The 26,488-nt window shown below is 36.7% G+C and overlaps 1 protein-coding gene across 2 annotated transcripts in view; it reads left to right on the forward strand.

Moving 5' to 3' along the window:
• The window catches only part of LOC149844023 (RING-finger, DEAD-like helicase, PHD and SNF2 domain-containing protein), a 155,414-nt gene that overhangs the window by 74,178 nt on the left and 54,748 nt on the right, over positions 1–26,488 (forward strand). For both annotated transcript variants that reach the window (XR_016430949.1, XM_090000260.1), the window contains exons 11-14: positions 1,079–1,295; positions 1,396–1,602; positions 18,192–18,305; positions 25,020–25,265. Coding sequence is in view for 1 of the 2 variants with exons in the window: in XM_090000260.1 (XP_089856386.1) it covers positions 1,079–1,295; positions 1,396–1,602; positions 18,192–18,305; positions 25,020–25,265 (784 nt within the window). In the remaining variant the exon portion in view is untranslated. The remainder of the gene's footprint in view (positions 1–1,078; positions 1,296–1,395; positions 1,603–18,191; positions 18,306–25,019; positions 25,266–26,488) is intronic.

Below are 26,488 nucleotides of genomic sequence, written 5' to 3' on the forward strand. Positions count from 1 at the left end.
ACCCCTTCAATGTAAATAACTATGCTTCTTAAGCATTTTGTTCATGAATAAAGTATTATTTATTTTTCAAGTGTTCTTCCTTTTATACCCTTTCAAGGGTCATACTTGTAGTGTCTCCAATAGACACTTGTTTGTGAGTTATTTGTGCATTTGTTGAAGACCACCATTCCATTACACCGACCTTACACAGGGCACTGCCCACATTGTTAGGTGGGTCTCCCGAAGCCTTATCGGGAAAATTTTTGGGCCAGGGTGGGCACGACACTACCCACTCTGTTGGGTGGGTCACCCGAACCCCTACTAGAAAATGTTTTCGGCCAGGGTGGGCACATGCCCACCCTGTCCCCAATGTGGCTCTGCCCCTGCTCTGGACCTCTTCTCCCATCAATATTAAGCTTAAATTTGCCAAGGCAAGCCTGAAAGTTTATATTTCTTTATTATATGTTTTGTCCACCACCCATTCCTATTAGACATTGACCACCATTTTCATATAAAATTTGGTTCATCAGTCTTAGTTGTTGAATACCCAAATGCCCCAAGTCAACTGGTTTGGTCATCTGAATCCAAGGGACTATAAGACATCCTACTTCCTTGGCGGGATTAAAATTTGGTTTAGTGTCAAATAACTAAGTAGCTATATGTGCAACTTTTAATATAGAGAGCTATTGATTGGTGCAATGGTAAAGTGTTTTGGCTGTCACTGAGGGAATGTGGGTTCAAGCATAGACAATAGTCAATTTATGCAAAAACCAGGTTAAGGCTGCCTCCAGTACACTGCTCCCTAGCATCCTGAATTATGGGACTGCACTTGGTACAGTCCTTGGATGGATTTCTTTTCTTTTTTTTTTGAAGGGTTACACCTTACACTGTGTTCTGGCTTATGCATTAGCCTCAAATGGCTGAGAGAATGCCTTGAATTTCTTCTTTGGAGACCTTGCTTCATACTGCAGTTTTAGTCTTGGGCTAATTAATAACTTTGTGGAATGCATCTCAACATATGCTGTAGTTTGCATCTGAATATCTTGCTTTTGTCTCTATGATTAACCTATTATTTTTTGTATTTGGTGCAATCCTACAGGTTTCGAACTTTAAGTGGCTTAAAATATCTCATTCAGACAGGGTTGGATTCATTGAAAAATTCTAGAAATGAATTGATTGGTCGTCTCATGGAGATTGATCTGACAATGGACAACCCTAGGGTTGTGGATGTGGAACGCGTAAGATATTGCTTAAACTGTCAACCTAATGGAAGTGGTCCTTTGTGTGTTCACTGTGAAGTGGATGAGCTGTTCAGGGTCAGTCTTTTGAAATTTTATGTTTGTTAATTTCATATGCAACATGCAGCAAGTATTTTCATTTTTATTTCTCACTTCAGCTTCTTTTTATTTATGGAAGGCTTATGAGGCTCGACTCTTTCTTCTTAAAAAAGGAGACAATGAGAAAATGATTATTGCATTAGCTGAGGAAGCACTGGACTTGCAGAAGCAGAAATCTGCATTGAACCGTTTCTTTGAAGATTTAGCTCAAGGTGATAAAAGTGCTCATGCATCCAACATGAGCAAGGAAGGGAAAAGACAACGGGAAGCCAAATCGAACCTAGTGGTAAGTTCTTTTTGTTCTTCTATACATGTATGCTTTCTAGAGTATGGAATAATAAGGAGAATCTGCCATATAGAGAACCATGTCACTTGAGTTCGTGTCAAGGATTGCTTTTCTACCACGTATCCTTCAATATGCTACCTTCCCTTTTAGGTTTATTGAATAGAGGTCCCTCCCCTAGAGCTGACCTTTTCACTTTTGTTTCCAGCCATTATGTCTATATATTTTTTTTTGTTCAATAGTGGAAGGAATTTTTATTTCACTACTTTGTGTTGTTCCTTTTTAGATCTTAGAATTAGACAATGCCGCAAAAGGGATAGACATAGGATAGATCCTAGAATTAAGTGGTGGGCACTGAAAGGAGCTAAACAAGGAATGTTTGTAGAGCAGGTAGTTAAGGAAGTTGATTGGTGTCTCGAGGAGGATTCAGAATCAATGTGGAATAAGATAGCGGGTGGTATGAGAAAAGTAGCTAAGGAGGTATTGGGTGAGTCTAAAGGCGGTGCACCACTAGGTAAGGATACATCATGGTGGAACGAGGATGTCAAATTAGCTATTAAGGTTAAAAGAGAGTGTTATAGAAATCTAAGTAAGAGTCGTGATAATGAGAATTTGGAGAAGTATATGATAGCAAAGAAGGAAGCTAAAAAAGTTGTTCGAAACGCGAGGGCTAAGGTATATAAGGAGGTTTATGACAAGTTGGATACCAAAGAAGGCGAGAAGGATATTTATAGGCTTGCAAAGATGAGAGATATGAAATCGAAGGATTTGGGTATGGTTAGATGTATCAAAGATGAAACGCAAAGGGTTTTAGTCAAAGATGAGGAGATTAAGGAGAGATGGAAAGATTATTTTGATAAGCTATTTAATGATAGTCATGCTCAAGATCTTGGAGACTTCTCCATTCCTTTTCATGAGATAAATCGTGACTTCATGCGCAAGATTCAAAAGAAAGAAATTGCAGAGGCTTTGAAGAAAATGAAATCAAGAAGGGCAGTTGGCCCAGATGGTATACCTATCGAGGCTTGGAAATGCTTGGGAGAGAAATGTTTAGAATGGTTGACAAATCTTTTTAACTTGATTTGGCGAACAAATAAGATGCCTAATGAGTGGAGGAAGAGTACTTTGGTGCCTTTATATAAGAATAAGGGTGATATACAAGATTGCACAAACTATCGTGGTATAAAACTCATGAGTCATACTATGAAACTTTGGGAGAGGGTGATTGAGTCTAGGTTGAGGAAGATTGTCATGATATCGGAGAATCAATTTGGTTTTATGCCTGGAAGATCAACTATGGAAGCTATACATCTTCTTAGACAACTTATTGAAAGATATAGAGAGAGGAACAAAGATTTGCATATGGTTTTTATTGATTTAGAAAAGGCATACGATAGAATACCTAGGGACGTTCTCTGGTGGACAATGATGAAGAAAGATGTTTCTCTCAAGTACATTAGTATAATTAAAGATATGTATGAAGGAGTAGTAACCAATGTCCGCACTTGTGGAGGGGTGACAACCAATTTTCCGATAACGGTTGGGTTACATCAAGGATCTGCTTTAAGCCCTTTCCTATTTGCGATAGTGATGGATGAGCTTACGAGATCAATTCAAGAAAATGTACCGTGGTGTATGTTGTTTGCTGATGATATTGTTTTGATTGATGAGTCTAGAGCTGGGGTTAATGCTAAGTTAGAATTATGGAGACAGACATTGGAAGCTAGAGGTTTTAAGTTGAGTAAGAGTAAGACTGAATATATGGAATGTCGGTTTAGTAAGCAACGAAGTAGTGATGGGAGTGTAGTGAAGCTTGGTGAGCAAGATATACCGGTGAATGATTATTTCAAATATTTGGGATCCATCATTCAAAAGTATGGAGAAATTGATGGAGATGTAAATCATAGGATAAAGGTTGGGTGGATGAAATGGAAAAGTGCTACTGGAGTGCTGTGCGATCGTAGAATGCCATTGCGGTTGAAGGGAAAGTTTTATAGGACGACTATTAGACCCGCTTTACTTTATGGTACGGAATGTTGGGCTGCCAAGAGACATCATATTCAAAAAATGAGTGTAGTTGAGATGCGGATGCTTAGATGGATGTGTGGAAATACAATAAAAGATAAGATTCGGAACGAAGAGATACGTAAGAAGGTAGGTGTTGCACCCATTGAAAATAAGATGCGAGAGAATCGTTTACGGTGGTTTGGACATATTCGGCGAAGGCCTAATGATGCTCCAGTTAGAAGGTTGGAGAAATGGGAAAATATATTAGTTAAAAGAGGTCGGGGTAGGCCTAGGAAGACTTGGATGGAGATGATAGGAAAGTATATGAATGCTTTGAACCTCACCGAGGACATGGCGTTGGATAGAAATGATTGGAGGAAAAGGATTCATGTGGAAGACCCAAAATGAATTTCTTTTTTGGTTCATATCGCTGACCCCAATTGTTTTGGGATGAAGGCGTAGTTGTTGTTGTTGTACTTTGTGTTGTTCCTTTTTATTGTATGTTTGTATTTGAACTATTTTTTCCCTGGTGCATTGCAAAGTACTTTGATGACTTTGTGAGTGCTTTCTCCTCCATAAAAAGTTGGCTTCTTCTTATCTGTTATTGGGGTGTTCTGCATCAGAACTCACCTGACCGTCATCTTCTATGTGCTCTGGATTTAGTCAGATGATCTTGATGTACTTGGCATGAGATAGTTCCGAGGACTTAAACATGATCCAGGTGCATCGTTTGGTGATTCATTGTTCTTTATTTCATTCTTCTCGAACTCATTCTAGTGGATAACTGGTGGTTCTATTCGTTTGTAACTTTGTACCTTACATCAGATATTTAACTTAATGACAATTCGAAAGTCTATTTTTCTGATTTGCCATCCTCAAGTATGTGAACTGGTACAACTTCATTGCTGCCACTTTGCTTATAAACTGGGTTTTGGTGCTATAGTACCTAAGCTACTGTAGCATTTGTACTCTAGCTGTTCCGCTCCTTTTAAGTTCTCTAGCAGTTTTGGTACAAAATTCTAATTGTTTCTGCTTTATATTCTTATAAACGAGTGTGGTTAGATCTGTGTGCTTTTTTAATCTTTGGATTGTAATGAAACAAGGTACAATAGAACAATAGGGAAACAAACACAATGCCAATAAAGGGCTTTAATAAACTCACTTAAAGTTGGTCACTAATGGACCAAATACAATCTCAAAAGAGATAAAAATACCAAACAACACAAGAGGCATACAAGCCTATAAGATGGGAAAAAACTCTAGAGAAAACCCTCAAATGCTTCTAAAGCATTGAGGAATAACAAGGGAGTGAGGCTCTATTTATAGAGCCTCACTCCAACACATGGGAGGCAGTCCAGCTCTTTGGACTGCCTTCCAACAGTCACTATTATGACTGTTGGGTGGCAGTCCAACGTCTAGTTGGACTGCTGCCCAACAGTCATATCTATGACTGTTGTCTGTTGTGCACAACAGTCATAAATATGACTGTTGACTGTATGACAGTTTATTTATTTATTTATAATGTTAAATTACATTTCAGTCCCTAGTGGACTGTACTATATGATAAAAGACAAAAATACCCTTATTGGGTATTTTGATACAATTTTATTTTTAACACTCCTCCTCAAACTTATGGGAAAATCACCGAAAGTTTGCTAAGAAGAAACAAAAATTGAGGTAGTGGAAGAACTTTGGTGAAGAAGTCTGCAATCTGAAATTCGGACTGGACATATGGCAATGTAATGGTTCCCTTCAAATATTCTTCGCGAACATAGTGACAATCCATCTCAATGTGTTTTGTTCGCTCGTGAAATGTGTGATTGCTGGCTATATAGATGACACTTTTATTATCACAGCATAGCTTTGAAGGTTCTGAGACATCAACACCCATATTGGAAAGTAGTGCTCTCATCCACACAACTTCAGTGGTTGTGGTAGCCATTGCCCTGTACTCAGCTTCCGTAGAGGATAAAGACACTTTCTGTTGTTTTTTGCATCGCCAAGAAATGAGAGAATCACCTAAAAATATACAAAAGCCAGTAGTTGAGTGACGGTTATTGGGATCTCCTCCCCAGTCAGAATCAGTGTAAGAAATAAGACTTAAAGATGAAAAAGAGGATAAGAATAGTCCTTTAGATATAGTTTTCTTGATATATCGAACTATTCTTAATACTGCACTCATGTGGACGGTTGTGGGCGCATGTTGAAATTGACTTGCAGAATGTACGGCATGCGCAATATCTGGCCTTGTAATGGACAGGTACATCAACGATCCAATAAGTTGTCGATAAGGGGTTGGATCATCTAATAATACTCCATCTTCAGCTCGCATTTTCGCATTTATTACTTCAGGAGTATCAACATATTTTGTGTCCGTGATTCCTGAACGCTCAACAATATCAGCTGCAAACTTGATTTGAGATAAAATATATCCTCTTGGTGAGTAGGCTACTTCAATTCCTAAAAAAAATCTCAAAAAACCAAGATCAGTCATATTAAAAGATTTTTTAAGCAAAATTTTAATATCTTCATTTTTCTTTTGATCATTCCCTGTGATGATCATATCATCAACATACAAAAGAAGAATGATCAATGAGGTACTTGTAGATCTCACAAAAAGAGCAGTGTCAGTGTAACAAGATTAAAATCCAAGTTTTAATATCGTACCACTGAACCGATCATACCATGCTTTAGGGGCTTGTTTAAGCCCGTATAGGGCTTTTTGAAGACGAAGGACCATGCCTTTTTCAATAGACAGACCAGGGGGAGGATCCATATATACTTCTTTATTTAAGTTTTCGTTCAAAAATGCATTTTTAACATCTAACTGATATATCGGCCATTTTCGAATGGATGCTATAGCAACTAGAGTTCTAACTGTAGTCATACGAGCTACTGGGGCAAAGGTTTCTTCATAATCTATATCATATTCTTGAGAATATCCTTTTGCAACAAGTCTTGCTTTATATCTCTCAAGAGATCAGTCACTTTTTGTTTTAATTTTAAACACCCATCTACACTCTATTGTCTTCTTTCCGATAGGAAGAGGTTGAATTGCCCAAGTGTGAGCCTTGTGTAATGCATCTAATTCAATTTTCATGGCTTCAACCCATTCGTTTATATTTTTGGCCTCGTTATAGTTGGTTGGTTCATGATAGGAATGAATGGCTAGAAGACATGCCCTGTAGTTTGGTAAGAAGCATTCATATGAGATAAACCTACTTGGAGGCCTATGTGTTCGTTCTGACCTTCTAACACTAGTTTCTTCAGTATTTGTTAATTGATTATATTTGTCAAGGGCACATGGATGCTCCCCAGTATTTCGTCTAGAGTATTGAAGAAGATCTTGAGATGGTTCACTACTTGAGTCATTAATAGACTCGAAGGTTTCAATATCATTACTAATACCTTTATTGGGTAACAAATCAAATAAGAAAGCATACTCAGATTCTTTTTTAGGAACTTCAAAATCAAATTCACTGTCATTTTCTAGAAAGGTAACATTTCTAGAAACATAGAGTTTATCATTTGTTTTATCATAACATCGATATCCTTTTTGATTATCAGCATAACCAAGAAAGACACATTTTATGGCTTTATGAGAGAGTTTGCTATATTTTTCAAGAAGCACGAAGCATTTACAACCAAATACCCCTAGCCTTTTTAAATCAGGAGAAATTTTAAAGAGTTTTTCAATAGGAGACTTGTTTTCCAAAGTTTGAGAAGGCATTCTATTTATCAGATAGACTGCGGTTAGGGCAGCTTCAGCCCAAAATTGCTTTGGAATTTCTTTTGAAATAAGTAGGGTTCTAGTAGTTTCAATGATATGACGATGTTTTCTTTCAGAAATCCCATTTTGTTGAGGTGTCCTAGGGCATGATTTTTGATGCACAATTCCATGATTTTTTAAATATAATTGAAATTCATTTGAAAGAAACTCTCCCCCAGAGTCGGAGCGGAAGACTTTAATATTTGTTTTAAATTGATTTTTAACTAGATTATGAAAGTTTTTAAAACACGAAAAAACTTCGGATTTGAATTTTAAAAAGTAAATCCAAGTATGTCTACTAAAATCATCTATAAATGTAACATAGTATGAATAACCACCTTTTGACATAACAGGGGCGGGACCCCACACATCCGAATGCACTAATTCAAAAATTTTATGTGTCACAGATGTTCTAGACCCAAAAGGTATCATTTGCATTTTTCCAAGTATACAATCTTCACATACAAAATTTTTATCTTTACAATTTTTTTCCAAAAATGGAAAAAGAGATAATTTGGATATACTTGGGTGTCCTAATCTTTTATGCCAAAGATCTATATTAATGTCTTTGACATGATTACAAAACGAGTATTTTGGTAAACACAGGAAATCCATGTAGTAAAGGTCTCCTCGTCTATGGCCTTGCCCAATCAGCTTCCCTGACTGGAGATCCTGCACCCAACACGCCTTAGATGAGAAGAATACTTTACAACCATAGTCAACAATTTGAGAGACCGAAAAAAGATTCAAATCCAGTTTGGGAATGACTCTCACTTTTGGAACAAAGAATTTTTTTGAAATATCATCAAGGTTTCCTAAGCTTTTGACTTTTAAAGAGGTACCATCGGCAATTGACACACACGAAAAATATGATTTAGTGCAATCAGATAATAGAGACTCATTATGAGTCATGTGGAAAGAAGCACCTGAGTCTAGAATCCAAGAGGTCTTACCTGGAGGAGACGAGGAAGAGATGGCAGCTCCGGATGTAGAAGGTGCAACCTTAAGAAGTTGTGAGACAGCTTCTGCTATTTGAGCAAGATTTAATTCATTGAAGCTACCCCCTTTTCTTGATTCTTGAGGTTCTTCACTTAAGGCGGCCACCTTTTTAAATTTGGGACATTCCAGCCTTATATGTCCGGGTTCCTTACAATGATGACAAATAATTTTTCCTTTGTATCCTCCCTTGTATCCTCCTCCATTGTGTCCTTCTCCATTGAACTTCTTCTCAAAGTGAGGTGGTTTATATGTTTTCACAAAATTTCCGGGCCTTGCCATGGCAAGGACCTCATCATTAGACTTGTGCATTCCAAGTCTTGTCTCTTCTTGACAAATTTGAGCAAGGGCCTCACTTATAGAAGGAGAAGTGGTCCTATGAAGTAAGGAAGATCTTACTTGCTCAAATTCCGGTCGAATGCCATAAAGAAAGGAGAAAATATTTTCTCTTTCGATTTGGGTCCTTCTCATATCAATAGCCGAACCTTCCCATTTTGGTTCCAACATGGCTAATTCATCCCAAATAGGAGATAAAATACCGTAAAAATCTCTTACACTTTTATCTCATTGTTTTGAATTACGTACCTTATCTTGGAGATAATAAAGTCTAGCCATATCCTTTTGGATAAAAGTACTTCTTAGAAAGCTCCATGCATCACATGCCTTCTTGAATTTGATGATATTGGTGGCGATCTTGAACTCCATGGTATTCATAAACCATGAGAGTATTTGTGCATTGCTTGCCTCCCAATCTTCCAATTTATTTTGAAATTCTTCTAAGGCTTTTTCATTTTCTTCTTCGGACAAGGCTTTGACTTGATCTTCTTCTCTTCTAGTCAATTTGAGTTGTGGTTCACTAGTAGAACCACTAACAAAACCCCACAATTTTTTTCCTTTGATATGATTCTCCATAGCCGTCGCCCACATCAAATAGTTGTTTTCATTGAGTTTGTAGGTGATGACGGTGGCGAACTCTCTTTCTCCCATAATGAATACTTGAGTTTAGACTAGAGAAGATAGGGAATGATCAATGATCGAAGAACACTTCCTTCACGAGATTCTCCTTCTTTCAAGAACCTCGCTCTGATACCATGTAATGAAACAAGGTACAATAGAACAATAGGGAAACAAACACAATGCCAACAAAGGGCTTTAATAAACTCACTTAAAGTTGGTCACTAATGGACTAAATACAATCTCAAAAGAGATAAAAATACCAAACAATACAAGAGGCATACAAGCCTATAAGATGGGAAAAAACTCTAGAGAAAACCCTCAAATGCTTCTAAAAGCATTGAGGAATAACAAGGGAGTGAGGCTCTATTTATAGAGCCTCACTCCAACACATGGGAGGCAGTCCAGCTCTTTGGACTGCCTTCCAACAGTCATTATTATGACTGTTGGGTGGCAGTCCAACGTCTAGTTGGACTGCTGCCCAACAGTCATATTTTGACTGTTGTGCACAACAGTCATATTTTTGACTGTTGTGCACAACAGTCATAAATATGACTGTTGACTGTATGACAATTTATTTATTTATTTATAATGTTAAATTACATTTCAGTCCCTAGTGGACTGTACTATATGATAAAAGACAAAAATACCCTTATTGGGTATTTGGATACAATTTTATTTTTAACATGGATGTCATAGTTTTAGAAGATTGTGCTCCTCTAGTGCATTTGAATTGGCGATTTTTTGTGTTTTTTATCCCAATTATGATCAAGTAGGTTCAATGATAACCAAATACAATCCTCTACACTGAACCCCACTCTTCGTGAAAGAACGTTTTAAAGTAAAATGTGATTTACCAGAGCATAATTTCAAAGGCTATTGCATGACGTAGACAATATCAATGGTTGGAAGAGATATCAAAAAAATATTGAAGTTTCAAATATAGTAGGATAGTCATCAAGTATGACTCCAAAGTAGAAGGTTCAAGTGTGCATCATGAGCCTGCCTCCATAAATTATATGCCCAAAATCTATGTCACATAGATTGCGGGTGCGGATTGAAATGAAGAGGGGTGGAAGCACCAATAACACAGGCCACTCCTTGAGAGTGATCACAAGAGCTAAGAACACAAACACTAAAAGTGTATACAAAAGAACACACTAAAGGAAAAATGACTTAAAGTCATAAGTTGGATATTATTGAAGAAAGAGAGAAGAGGGTAAAAACCCAATACAATTACAAGGGAAAGCCTCCTCTATTTATAGAGGAGGAGGTCTAGAGGAAGGGACCACAAGGGGGCTCCCTTCTAGTCGTTGGGAGCCCCAACAATCATAAATATGACCGCTGGGGCCCCAACGACAAGAAGGGTGGGGCCCCTTGTGGTCTTACAAAAAGTAAATAAAAAATAAAAAAGAAAAAAGGAAAGAAAAAGAAGATGGGGGAGTTTACATGGGGATTTACCAAAATACCCCTATTGGGTATTTGGAGAAAAGAAGAAAAGAAGAAATATGTATATAATATATATATACTTATATATATACGTATTATATATATAAGTATTTGTATATATGTATATATATATATATATTATATATATACATAATTTAACATGCCCCCTCAAACTTTACGGGGAGAAGACAGAAAGTTTGCTAAGAAGAAACATAAATCGTGGAGTCGGGAGCGCTTTGGTGAAGAAGTCAACCAATTGGTATTCTGAAGTGACATATGGTAATGTGATAGTTCCTCTGAGGTATTCGTCTCGAACATAATGACAATCCATTTCAATATGCTTGGTCCTCTCGTGAAAAGTATGATTGCTTGCAATGTATATCGCACTTTTGTTATCACAGCAGAGTTTAGTGGGAGAGGAAATGAGGACGTCCATGTCACCAAGGAGACTTCTGAGCCATACGATTTCCATAGTTGTCATTGCCATGGCCCGATATTCAGCTTCAATGGATGATAGTGAGACCTTCTGCTGCTTCTTGCATCTCCACGAAATGAGAGATTCACCTAAAAAAATGCAAAGACCAGTAGTTGAGATACGATCATTGGGATTTCCTCCCCAATCAGCATCAGTAAAAGCAGTTAATTCAAGAGATGAGGAAGAGGATAAGAAGAGTCCCTTGGAGATGATATTTTTGATGTATCGCACAATTCTCATTACGGCCGCCATATGAACTGTAGTAGGTGCATGCTGAAACTGACTTGCAGCATGAACCGCATGAGTCGTATCTGGATGGGTGATGGATAAATAGGTGAGAGATCCAATTAATTGACGATAGGGAGTTGGATCCTCAAGAAGAACACCATCCTCAAGTCTTAGTTTTGCATTGATGACTTTGGGAGTCTTAACTTTCTTTTCTTCGGATATTTCTGACTTGGTACAAATGCCTGCAGCTAATTTCATTTGAGATAGGATGTATCCTCGCGAGGAGTAAGTCACTTCAATACCTAAAAAATATCTCAAAAATCCAAGGTCAGACATATCAAAAGTTTCTTTTAACATAGACTTCACATCATTTACCCCCTTTTTGTCACTCCCAGTAATGATCATATCATCAACATACAACAGAAGAATAACGATGAAGTCACCTGTCTTCTTAATAAAAAGAGCAGTGTCAGTATAGCAAGAAGTAAATCCTAAATTAATCAAAACATTACTAAACTTATCATACCAAGCTTTAGGAGCTTGCTTAAGTCCATATAAGGCCTTTTTTAATTTTAAAATTTTACCATTTAAATTCATACCTGGAGGTTGTTCCATATAGACTTCTTCATTTAAATTTCCATTTAAAAAGGCATTTTTGACATCAAGTTGAAAAATTGGCCATTTTTTAATAGAGGCTATTGCAATAAGAGCTCGAACACTAGTCATTCGAGCAACTGGGGCAAACGTTTCATCATAATCTACCCCATACTCTTGGGCATATCCTTTGGCCACAAGCCTAGACTTATATCTTTCTAATAAGCAATCACTCTTAGTTTTTACTTTGAAAACCCATCTACATCCAATGGGTTTCTTGTCATTGGGTGGATCAATGATCTCCCAAGTTTGTGCCTTTTTAAGTGCATTAAGTTCCAGTTCCATTGCTTCATTCCAATGAGCATATTGTTTAGCATCATTAAAATGAGATGGTTCATGAAATGAGTGAAGAGCTAGAAGACATGCCCAAAAATTTGGAGAAAAAGAATCATAAGATACAAATCTATTTGGTATTTTAGAAATACGGTTTGATCTTCTTAGGGAGGATTCTTCAATCAACTCATTTTGAGAAAATCTTTCAAGGGCACAAGGTGGATTACTTTCATTCCTACTAGAATAGACTTGTGTTTGTCTTGGTACATTTTCTTCTAAACTTTGGTCATCATTTGAAGGTTCAAAATGATCCTCTATGAGAGATTCACTAGATTCAACATGACTATTTATGATATTTTCTTGAGGTAACAAGTCAAATAAAAAAAAATAATCAATATCTTCATTTGGATTATGCGAAAAACCACTTTCTTCTTCTAAGAATGTGACATCTTTTGAGATATAAAGTTTGTTTTTGAGTATGTCAAAATATCGATAACCTTTTTGTTTTTCGCCATATCCTAAGAAAATACATTCAATTGCCCTAGGAGATAGTTTATCATTTGTGTGAGTTAGAACAAAGCATTTACATCCGAAAATTCTTAGTCTTTTATAATCGGAAGACATATTGTAAAGTTTTTCAAATGGAGAAAGATTTTTCAAAGAAGATGAAGGGATTCTATTGATAAGATATGTGGAGGTTAGAACCGCTTCGGCCCAAAAGGATTTTAGAATATTCTTTGAAATTAATAAAGTTCTTGTGGTTTCTATTATGTGTCTATGCTTTCTTTCCGCAAGACCATTTTGTTGCGGAGTGTTTGGGCAAGAACGTTGATGGCAAATTCCATTTTCTTTCAAATAGGTTTGAAATTCATTGGACATGTATTCACCTCCCGAATCGGATCTAAGAATTTATAGATTTCCTAAAAATTGATTTTTAACCATTGCATGGAATCCTTTAAAGAATGAGAAAACTTCGAATTTGCGACTTAAGAAGTAAACCCATGTAAATCGAGTGAAGTCATCAATAAAGACCACATAGTACGAAAATCCTCCTTTGGATAAAATAGGGGAAGGTCCCCATACATCAGAATGCACAAGTTCAAAGGGTCGAGTGGTAAAATAATTTCTTTAAGGAAATGGAATAGCTTTAGATTTCCCAAAAATGCAATCTTTACAAGTCATGTGTTGATCTTTACAAGTATTGTTCAAAAAAGGAAAAAGAGACATCTTTACAAAATTTGGATGACCAAGTCTCTCATGCCAAATTTCAATACTTTTGTCCTTTATAAGATTGCAAAATGACTTTGATGAAAGAGTCAAAAAGTCCATGAAATAAAGATCACCCCTTCTATGGCCTTGCCCAATCAGCTCCCCTGACTGGAGATCCTGCACAATGCAATCTTTAGGTGAGAAGGAGACTTGGTATCCATGATCGGTTATTTGGGAAACGGAAAAAAGATTTAGATTGATTTTTGGAACGACTCTCACTTTAGGAACGAAAGAGTTTTGGGAATTTTGAAAATCAAGTGTTCCAATACTTTCATTTTTTAAAGATGTCCCATTGGCCGTTGAAACATAAGAAGATATGGGTTCGGAAAAAACATTAGAAAGAGAGGTTTTATTAGATGTCATATGAAAAGAAGCACCGGAGTCTAGTATTCACATACCTGGAGGTGATGAAGAGTAGGCGATCGCAGCTCCGGATGTTGAAGACGAAGAAGACTTGAGAAGATGTTGGAGAGCTTCAGAAATATGATTAAGAGTTTCTTTTATATCTCCTTCTTTGGCACTTTCTTCTTCCTTCTTTGAAGAAATATCTTCAACCGCGACCACTTTTCCCTTAAGCTTTGGGCAAACCGGTCTAATGTGTTCCGGTTCATTACAATAGTGACAAATCACTCCCTTTCTATTTTTGTTAAAGTGTGGAGGTCTATAAGCTTTTACATTTGATCTGGGCCTAGTAACGGCCAAAACTTCATCACTCTTAATACTTAGGCCAAGTCGAGTTTCTTCTTGGCAAACTTCGGCAAGGGCATCCTCAATGGGTAAGGCTTTACTTCTATGGAGAAGGGATGCCCTAACTTGTTCAAATTCCGGTTGAAGACCATGGAGAAATTAGAAGAAATGCTCCTTTTCAATTTGTTCTCTTCTTAACACAATATCTTCCGGAGCAACCCATTTGGGCTCAAGAAGACCTAGCTCATCCCAAAGAGGGGTTAAAGAGCTAAAATAGTCACGGATACTCATATCCGTTTGTCTAGAGGAACAAATTTTTTCTTGACAAAAAAATTGTCTAGCAAAATCCTTTTGGGTATACATACCCTTAAGAAAGAACCATGCCTCATTGGCTCTTCTAAATTTAGCAATGTTGGCCCAATTTTTGAGGTCCACATTATTCATAAACCATGCCAAAATTTTAGCATGGTTACTTTCCCAATCCTCAATTTTGGATTGATGATCATTGATAGCTTTGATGCGCTCATCGCCATCTAAAGCTTTTTCAACCCCATTTTCAATTTTAGTGAGAACAAGAGAGGGTTCGAGAGTAGTTCCCATGACAAAACCCCAAAGTTTCTTACCTCTTAGATGATTTTCCATAGCGGATGCCCACATGAGGTAATTAGATCCATTGAGCTTAAAAGAAAGCTCAACTTTAGAATCACGTTCCATAGGTACCGAATAGTTCTTCCTTTCTTCAAAAGCTTGAGAGGCACATGTCCCAAGATAAAAAAAAGAGAAGCCCGATCACCAACCTTGCTCTGATACCATGAAATGAAGAGGGGCGGAAGCACCAATAACACAAGCCGCTCCTTGAGAGTGATCACAAGAGCCAAGAACACAAACACTAAAAGTGTATACAAAAGAACACACTAAAGGAAAAATGACTTAAAGTCATAAGTTGGATATTATTGAAGAAAGAGAGAAGAGGGTAAAAACCCAATACAATTACAAGGGAAAGCCTCCTCTATTTATAGAGGAGGAGGTCTAGAGGAAGTGACCACAAGGGGGCTCCCTTCTAGTCGTTGGGAGCCCCAACAATCATAAATATGACCGTTGGGGCCCCAACGACAAGAAGGGTGGGGCCCCTTGTGGTCTTACAAAAAGTAAAGAAAAATTAAAAAAGAAAAAAGAAAAGAAAAAGATGGGGGAGTTTACATGGGGATTTACCAAAATACCCCTATTGGGTATTTGGAGAAAAGAAGAAGAAAAGAAATATGTATATAATATATATATGTATATATATACTTATATATATACGTATGTATATATATATATATATAAGTATATGTATATATATATATATATATATATTATATATATATATATATATCAAGGTTGCCAAACTAGGAAGCGGAAGCGGGAAACGATACGGGAAGCGGAAGCGAGAAGCGAGGCATTTTAAAATTTATACGAAGCGGGAAACGAAGTTTCAATTTAAAAGCAAAATATGAATAAAAAATGCTGCAATATGGAATCAAACAAGAAACAAATAAAAACTAAAATAAAATTGATCATTCTTATATTTCATGATTTTTCAATAAAAGAGTTAAATTTTTTGTTAAAATCTAACAATGATGGTTACCAATTTAAAGAAAGTACATGGAAAGTGAGTGAAAGCGTGAGAGAAAACACATGAAAAAGATGAAAAGAAACGTGAGAAAAGTATATAGTATGCATAGACCATGTGTATGAGAAGCATAGAAGAAGTGTGGGGAAATCGAGCTTCCCATGAAGTTTCGGAAGCTAGGAGTATCGCGCTTTCGAAGCGAGTTTCCGGGAAGCGAGCTTCCCACCTACCTAAGAAGCTTCCGGTAACTCTGATATATATACATAATTTAACACAGATATGGGCGCGAATGCGGCACTTTAAAAAAATTGGGTGCAGGGGTGAGGGAGGGTATATATATAAATAATTTTTTTAACAGTTTTAAGTTAACATTAATGAAATAAAAACAATTATCATATCATCAATTCATCATGCATAAATTCATGCAATAAATCAAATTAACAATCTACGATTGCTATTTCTCATCAATAAAAAAAAAACACCACAATTAAATCAACCATAAATATATTATGGCTACACTAAGTGAATTAAGAAAACAAGAAAAAATCATAGAGGAAGGAGGAGAAGGAAGAAGAAAAAAGAGATGAGGGGGAGGAGGAGAAGGAAGAAGAAGAAAGATAGGAGGAGGCAGAGGAGGAAGGATGCAAAATAAGAAGAAGAAAGAGAGGAGAAGGAAGAAGAAAAAAAAGAGGAGGCATAGGTGAGTAGTTGAAGGAATAAGAAGAAAAAGAGGAGGAGAAGAAGGAAGACAAAGAAGAAAGGAGGAGGCGAAGAAGAAGAAGAAGAAGAAGAAGAAGAAGAGAGAGAGATTTCACCATTTGAAGAGATTCAAGGAGGAAGAGGGGTTCCCCCCCCCCCCCCCCCCCCCCCCCCCCCCCTTTTCAAATTTTGTTGACAATTGGATCAAAATGGACTTAGACAAAGTTCACTGAGTCCATTTTGTACAAATATAATCTTGGATGCGGGTTGACCACACCCAGGGATGTTTGATCACAATCAGTGCCGCAAATTTTGATATTTTCTGCACTGGGTACCGCACCCGCACCTGCATTACATCGACGCAAGTGCGACAACCTAAATGACGAGTCCATGTGACTAAGCCCAAAACCAGGTATTTGATAATTTTAACAAACTCAATATTGGACTTTTTTTAAGCAAGAAGGTATGCACACACAAACATCACATAACCTTGTATTATGTACATTATTATAAGCAAAATTTTTATGGTACTGTGCCTTAAAAATATGTATATTTTGAAATAAATGAATATATCAAGTTCATAGTTTTGACAATGTTCCTTATATAAATTGCCTGAGCAAATACTTTTTTACGTGTTGAGGTGCTCCCTTTAGGGCTGCAAACAGATAAGATATGGTTGGATATCCGATCCGAGTCTGACATGTTATTTCCGAATATGGATCCTTTAAGTAAAATCTGAATGTGCATTCAGATCAGATTTGAATCTGTTCAGTCAGGTTACTTTCAGATTCTGGCTGGATTCAGATCAGCATTTTTGGTCGTATCTAGAGTTGATCCGAATCAAAATCCGTCCCGATTGCATTTTTCTTACATGTAAATAGTTTATTTTTGTTCTATTTTTTCCGGATCCAGTATTACCACATGTATTTCGGATTTGGATTCGACCTTAGCTCGTCGGATCTAATTTGAATTCAGATCTGGAAAGATCCAGCCCTAATCCGGGCCCGTTTGCACCCCTAGCTTCCATGCTTCTCCTCCTGGAAAGTGCAAATCCAAGAGGAATTGAAAATAAAGTTTCTTAGAAGAATTGATAATAAAGTTTTGAGGAAATATGATCTAAAGGAATTTATGAAGGATGGAAGAAAAATAGAAAAAATAATTTGGAGTTTGAGAGATAGCAGGTTGAGCATGAAAAGGTACAACCAAAGTGGAGTGCGACTAAGATGTGCTTAAACAGAATATTCACATCTCCTGGCCTACACAAGAAAATGTTAGTATATCCTTCACTGCATAAGCGAAACTATGGATAGGTGTTTTAAGGGTTAAATGATTAACGTGCTACTGCCAAATCATTGAACCTATAGAACAGTCCATGTACACTTTGTGCCTATATTTTTCACTTCTTTTAACTTCTTGACTGCCTATTTATTTGTTGTTATATATGCTTGCCTAGCCTCTTCCAATTTTAGTCGATCTATTTCTCCTTTTGGATTTGATTCTTTTAATCTACTTCTTGACAGATTTCAAGATCTCCATCAGAGCTGGAGCTTATTCTCAGCATGTTAAAGAGTTTTTCAAAGTTAAAACTGGGGAAAGATGTTGCTTCTGCTTCTAAGAATCTACTACTCCTTGAGGTATTTCTTTGTTCCTGCCAAAATGATATACTCTTTGTATAGAACTTTCTAATAGAAGTTTGGTGGCAGCATTGTTGCATAGTTTTATTATAACAACCAGACCTTTCACGTCTAAATAAAAAATTAAAAATAACACAAAACACAGTGAATTGTCTTATCACTGTACCTCAATTAAACAAACTACTGGACATACACAAGTGGCATTTCTAAAGAGTGTCTTGTAATTTGTGAATCAATACAGGCCTTTAATACATATATATTATTTAATATTATTATATTTTTCCTTTTATTATTTTCTTTTTCTATTTTCCTTTATTTTCTTTTTTAGCATCTAGTTCAATAGAAACTAGATATCAGGAACTTGACTGTGCAAATAGCTGTTGGACTGTAGTCCAACAACTATAATACGTCTCTTTTGGAGAGCTCAAAATGAGCTCTCCTCTCTCTTCCACTTTTTTGTATATATAGGGGTGAACCCCTTCAATGTAAATAACTATGCTTCTTAAGCATTTTGTGCATGAATAAAGTATTATTTATTTTCAAGTGCTCTTCCTTTTATACCCTTTCAAGGGTCATGCTTGTAGTGTCTCCAATAGACACTTGTTTGTGAGTTATTCGTGCATTTGTTGAAGACCACCATTTCATTACATGGTACAAGAGCTACGGAATCCTTAGATCTTGAAGTGCTTCCGCCTCGATTTTCGTGCCACATTTACAAAAAGGTGTTTCATCACCTTGTTCTTGGCTAAGGAGATTTGTTTGAAGAAAGTCGAACTTGTGCTAAAAAAAACTGGTTTTGTATCCTCTCTCTTATTCTCTTGTCTACTCTTTTTTTTTTTCTCTTTCTCTCTCTCCTCCTATCTATTCCTCTCGTACCCTTGTAAAAGATGGATGACAATGATGAGATCACCATCATTCCTATGAAGCTAAATGATACTAACTATGTAATGTGGGCTTCGATTACGAAACACCATAATTGGGGAAAAGGTTTATGGGGTATAGTGGATGGTTCCGATTTGGAACCTAAACTATCTCTTACCAAGAAAGAGGGTGATAAAGAGGTTCCTCTAACGGAGGAAGAGAAGAGTAAGACGTTAGCCACTTATGAAAAGAAATAGAAAGAGTGGAGGATAGGGCATGTAAAAATTATGTCATGGCTCATCAATAGCATAAACAATAAAAAATGCTCTAGTCTAGTTAAGTTTGAGCATATGCCGATAAGGCTTGAGAATACCTCAAAAACATGTATTCCCTTAAAGATATTGCACATGTGTGCAATTTACAAGACAAAGTTTAGACAATGACTCAAAAAGATAAAACTATTCGATAATATTACAATGAGTTGTCCGAACTTTGGGAAGAGTTGGATCTTCTTGAGCCCAAATGGCATTGTGCCGAAGATATAGAGCTTCGCCAAAAGCAACTCGATATGGAACATTTCTATCAATTTGTGAATGGTCTAAGACTGGAGTTTGAATCCACCAAATCATCCCTTTTACATCGTGGAAAAATTCCTTCTATTGTTGATACTATAGAAGAGCTCACTATGGAGGAAAATAGACTTAGAAAAAGTACTCCAAAAGTTGATGATGACTCAGTTTTAGCTGTGTCTACACCGGGGACTCATACTCGTACTTACAAGCCGCCTCATTTTGGAAGGCAAAACGGTGACTTTGATAAAAAAAAGTCATTTGTCATCATTGTCATGAACCGGGGCACTATAGGCCTCAATGTCCAAAGTTAAAAAGAAGAGAAGAAAAACGAGTTGCATCTGTTGAATCCAAGTCAAAAGATCAAGATGCACATGTATCTATGACTCAACTGATGAAAATCCTTTAACCTCTTCTCAAAGGGGTATCCTCCTCAACCGAAGCCTCAACTGGAGCGGCAATTGCATCTTTCTCCAGTCTAGGTAACTTTCCTTGGCTTTTAGATTCTGGTGCTTCTTTTCACATGACCTCAAATGTTAATAGTCTATCCGAATGTCTTAAAAATAACTCAAGTCTGTCAAAGGTTTTTACAGCCGATGGCATATCTCTTAAAGTAAAAGGAATAGGATGTTTTGAAAATATTCAAAAATCTATTTTTTTATCTCAGAAGTTAGATATATCCCTAAACTTAATTTGAATCTCTTATCTGTCTCGCAAATATCTGACTATGGATGTAATATCTCCTTCTCTTCTCATGGTTGTTGGGTATAGGATCACCATTCAGGGAAGCTGATTGGGGAAAGCCATAGAGAAAGATGACTCTATTACATGGACTTTTTGGAATTACCCAAGAATGCATTTTGTTATAATGTTCAAAAATTAGAATTGGATTTATGACACAAAAGACTTGGCCATCCTCATATGTCTAAAATTCAATTTTTTTCAATTTGGGAAAATTTTGTAATTCTGAGAATTTTTCTTTTAAGGACTGCATTCTTGGCAAAATGAAAAGGTTATCATTTCTTAGTAGAACTTTTGTTTCCTCACGACCACTTGAGTTAATACAATCGGATGTTTGGGGGTCCCACACTAGTTATTTCCAAAGGTGGTTATACATATTATGTCGTTTTTATTGATGACTTCTCTAGACATATTTGGATTTATTTTCTTAAACATAAATATGAAGTCTTCACTAACTTCCAAATATTTCATAAAATGGTTAAAAATAAGTTTCAAATTGATATTTTTGTTTTTTGCACTGATTCAGGGGAGAGTTTATGTCCAAAGAATTCAAAGACTATCTCAATTTACATGGTATTACGCATCAAAGATCATGTCCACACACTCCACAACAGAATGACCTAGCCGAACGCAAACATCGACACATTATGGAAACTAATAGGACTTTGCTAATTGTAAATCAGGTTCCAAAAAGTTTTTGGACTGAAGCGATCCTAACTGACACCTACCTCATCAATAGGATGCCATCTTTCTCATTAAAGAATACAACTCCAATAGAAAAACTTGTTAATTTAACTCCAAATTATTCTAGATTTAGAGTCTTTGGATGCAAATGTTTTGTTTTCACCAACAAAAATGACAAACTCTCTCATCGTGCAATCCCATGTGCCTTTTTAGGATATGCTGATAATAAAAAAGGCTACAGGTGGTTCGATTTTGAAAATGACAAATTATATGTGTCAAGAAATGTATCTTTTTTTGAAAAAGAAAGCTTCTTTGAATTTGAAAAATCCAAGGATGTCACTGAATACTCGTTTTTAATTGATCCAACTTCAAAATCTAATGAATGTGATGTTGGATGTGACCTTGGCAATGATCAAAGTCCTATTTTTGTTGAAAATGATGATAATGAAGAGCCAATCCATAGGGATGTTAGTCTACAATATTCGAGACGTAGAGAGCAAAATCTTCCATGTGCATTACAAAAATACTCAGAAGTTCCACCCAAAAAAACGTCTAGAATCTCTAGACCTCCTGAAAAATTTGTGTCTTACGAATCCTTTTCACCCACATATAGGGCAACCATTACATTAATACAATCATACGTTGAACCATCATCCTATTCTCAAGCCAAAAATCATATAGAATGGATAGAAGCCATGAAAATAGAATTTGATGCACTAGAAAAGGTCAATACTTGGACGATCCAAGATATCCCTTCAGGTAAGAAACCTATAGGCTGTTGGTGGGTATACAAAGTCAAAACCAAAAGTGATGGGACCCTGGAAAGGTATAAGGCCCGTTTAGTGGCAAAAGGATATGCCCAAGAGTATGACATCGATTATAAAGAAACATTTGCTCCTGTGACCCGTATGACCACTGTTAGAACTTTAATAGCCTTGGCCTCCATTAGAACATGGCCTATCTTTCAATTAGATGTCAAAAATGCTTTCCTGAATGGGAATCTCGTTGAAGAAGTATACATGGAAGCCCCACCTGGTATTAGTATCCCTAAGGGTAAAGCTCTTTGTCTAGAAAAAGCTCTTTATGGTCTTAAACAGGCTCCAAAAGCCTGGTATGACCGATTTAGTCATGTTATGCTTGATATTGGTTTTCAACCTTATTTAAGTGACACTGCTTTGTTTGTTAAGAAATCTGATGCAGGCATAATTATTCTTCTTCTCTATGTGGATGATATGATCATCACCGGAGGCGACAAACAGGGAGTTGCAAATATCAAATCTCTTCTTAAAACTCACTTTGAAATGACTGACTTAGGTTTATTAAGATATTTTTTAGGCATTGAAGTTGCTTATTCCCCTCGGGGGTATTTGATATCTCAATCTAAATTTGCTCTTGATATCGTTTCCAGGTCTGGAATTACAGATGATAAGAAAGTAGACACCTTAGAAGTTGTCAATGTTAAAATGAAAATTGATGATGAAGAACTTCTTGATGATCCTACTCCTTATAGACAGCTTGTTGGAGCTCTTTCTTATCTTTCCATTACTAGGTCAGATATAGCTCATGCAGTTCATACAACCAGTCAGTTTCAGCATGCTCCCACCTCCGTGCATATGGGAGCAGTTTTGCGTATTATTAGATACTTAAAATCCTCTCTTTCACGAGGACTCTTCTTGCCTGCTTCATCTTCATTAAATTTAATTGCATATACGGATGCTGACTGTGAAGGTGATCTCAATAATAGGCATTCAACTACTGATTTTTGTGTGTTCCTAGGTGAAACCTTAATTTCGTGGAGGTGCAAGAAGCAACAACATGTCTCTCTTTTCTCCATCGAAGTTGAATACAGAGCCATGACAACCACCACTATGGAGGTTGTTTGGCTCAGGCGATTGCTAGCGGATATGAGAGCTGAAGCAACGTAAGCTTCAAAGATGTGTTGTGACAACAAAAGTGTGATCTACATTGCAAGCAACCGGACATTCCATGAGTGCACTAAACACATTGAGATTGACTGTCACTATGTCAAAGCTGAATACTTACATGAAACTATTGATCTGCCATATGTTACATCAGAATATCAATTAGCAGACTTCTTCACCAAGCCTCTCGCTGCTCCCAGCTTTCACTTCCTCTTAGACAAACATTCGCTCATTGTACCATAAGTTTGAGGGAGAGTGTTAAAATGTAAACTGTAATACATATATATTATTTAATATTATTATATTTTTCCTTTTATTATTTTTTTTTCTATTTTTCTTTATTTTCTTTTTTAGCATCTAGTTCAATAGAAACCAGATATTTAATCCAGTCAAGTTCCTGTTGGAACTTGACTATGCAAATAGCTGTTGGACTGTAGTCCAACAACTATAATCCGTTGGACTCTAGTTCAACAGCTATAATAAGAGCAGTTGGACTAGAGTCCAACGTCTCTTTTGGAGAGCTCAAAATGAGCTCTCCTCTCTCTTCCACTTTTTTGTATATATAGGGGTGAACCCCTTGAATGTAAATAACTATGCTTCTTAAGCATTTTGTGCATGAATAAAGTATTATTTATTTTCAAGTGCTCTTCCTTTTATACCCTTTCAAGGGTCATGCTTGTAGTGTCTCCAATAGACACTTGTTTGTGAGTTATTCGTGCATTTGTTGAAGACCACCATTTCATTACAATATAAACTGTGGTGACAAATCCAAGTGAAGTTAATTACAAGTATCTGATCTCTCCCTCCCTCTCTCTCTCTCTCCATGTTTCTCCCATAGTGCCCATAGGAACTAATTCTGACACACACTATCAGATTGCCCCTCATGTTTAAGCATGCACATTTTAAGGCTCAACAATAAGGAAAATTATTAGCTAGTGCTGACCATTTGTAGTTGGGATAAGGCTTGATGATGATGACATGTTGGGAACATGGGAGAATATTGTGATATTTGTATTGATTTGTTCTATTTTTTACTTCAATTATGGACAGCAAGGCAGATATTTTATTTGTTTGAAACATGATTTTAAGATTCCCTATTTAAGGTTGTTTAGGGTTGAATCTTGGGACTGATAAATGAGCTTAAGCCGAACTCACACTCTTTGAGCTCTGCTTGTTTACATCAAGCATTTACTCGGGCTTGGCTTGTCTAGCTCGTATAAGCCGAGCCAGCTCGATTCACACAAGCAGAACTTGAGCTAGCTCCTTTTTTTTATTAAGCCCTTATTTTCCATGAGCCCACAATGGTGATTTGATCCTGTCACCTCTTTGATACATGCACACCTAGGTAACCAGTTGAGTTGCATTACGTTTTTCGACCTATGGGATACATAAACGGTATATAACTAGCCTGGACAAGCCAAACTGAGATGAACACCCATTGTTCATACTTGGCTCACCTACATTGTATGAGCTGTGAGAGGCTCAGTTTGTTTATCAGCCCTAGGGCTGATTACATAAAATAGGTTCTAATAATCACCCCTCAGTATGAAGACACATTAGAAGTCATGGCTGCAAAGTTCTCCAATTCCATTTTCTTTTTTGACATGTTTTCTTCTACAAAAACATTTAACGATTTGCATGGCTATAAACAAATTTCAACTTACATACTTTATGGTTAAAAGTTGTCTTCCTATTTGGTAGCGTTTGAATCCCTTCGGTCTGAGATCCCCATTTTCAAGGATCTGAGATTCATTTTAAGTCTAAATTCATATATCACTGCCCTGACCTGGTGTAAGGCAGGCCAGAAATACATGAATCTTAGATCCTCATGTTCTTAAATCCAATTACTTATATTTGAAACAAGAGCTATTTCAAATGCACACTTTGTTTTTATACGGCATGCCACTGATCTTATGTTTATTTTTTTCAATTACAAGATGATGCGTAAAGAATTTTCCCATGCACGGACCTTGTCAATTGCTCAAGCTCAAATTCTACGAGCGCATGATGAGATCAAGATGGCAACTTCACGGTTGCGCTTAAGAGAGACCCAGGATGATGCTTCTGCTGTTGATGTGTTAAGTCCGGAAGAGCTAATCTCATCTAATGTGCATTTTTCAAGTGAAAAATTCATGTCGTTATCGTTGCTTTCTCGTATCAAAGGGCAGCTCCGTTATCTGAAGGTGATCCTTTTCAGTTCTTGTAGTTGTGCATTTTTATTGTTGCTCTAAGTTTTCCTAGCATATGATTTTTTTTCAATAGATACTTGTGTTTGATAGTATTGTAGCCTTGTAGTCCATGCACTTTATCTAATACTACTTTGTCTTTACATGAAACTCTCCCCATCCCCTCCCCGCCCCCTCTTTCTTTTCTACATGGATATGCTTTTATTGTGAGGGAGTTTATTTTAAGAGAAAATGTGATTATTTTAGCGTTACATAAGGAATATTGCAATATCAATGCAGCCTAAAGAATTCAGCTCAAGCCTGTCGCACCTGATAGATGCTTGGCATGTGCTATCAGGTGCTCACAAGAAGCGAGCCCACTTGTTGCTTAGTTTAGGATGAACGTTGTCCTAGCCATTCGAGTGCAATATCTTGTAAGAAAAGGACTGCCTCTCTAGGATTACTCAAACTGCCTAAGTTTATGAAGCCTGAACATCTTGTATTAAAAAATTTAAGTAGAGTTGATATCATATTGGTGATTGACTTTTTTGCCACCAATGTATCCTTATATCTTTCAATGGTCCATTTTGACCTGATCTTTATCTTATATAACACTTCCAACCTATGTTTTCTTTTTTACTGGAGGGAGTTGGACATGATCCGAGGTCTTCATGTTCTACCATTTCTTGCCACCATTTTGGTTTTGTTGCTGCCTCTTTACATGATTGGGATTCAACACAAGAATGAACAAAAACAAGTAGAGCACAATGCTTAGCAAAAGAGAAAAAAATCTATCATAAAAATCAATGCATGATGGGGGAACTAACAATCTAGAAGTATGACTTAAGTTCTTGTACAAGATCGGATACAATAGGTTGAAGATCAAGATTTGCGTTAGCAACATATGTGGTCTCTTGTGCTTTTTTTCTTAAAATGAGGCAGGTCTGATTTTGTGCTACTTCCATATACTTGTATAGGAGGAATGTATTTTGTCTCTACTGGAATCACCAACCTCTACAGGAAATGGAACAAGAACTGCATTTTTGTCTCACGATTATTACTATTATTAGTAATTATCAAACTTTGGTTAATGACTGAATCCTTGAATTCATCTTTCTGTTAACCCAACAACTTTCAAGTCCTTGGTGATTTATTATCTTCTGCTGTTTACAAAGACAAATCTCTTGGTTTATGTCTCAGCAACATTCTTGATTCTGGCAAATGCTTTCTAACCATATGAT

Source organism: Nuphar pumila, chromosome 3, assembly GCF_984573655.1.
Source record: "Nuphar pumila chromosome 3, dmNupPumi1.hap1.1, whole genome shotgun sequence".
Taxonomy (NCBI): Eukaryota; Viridiplantae; Streptophyta; class Magnoliopsida; order Nymphaeales; family Nymphaeaceae; genus Nuphar; species Nuphar pumila.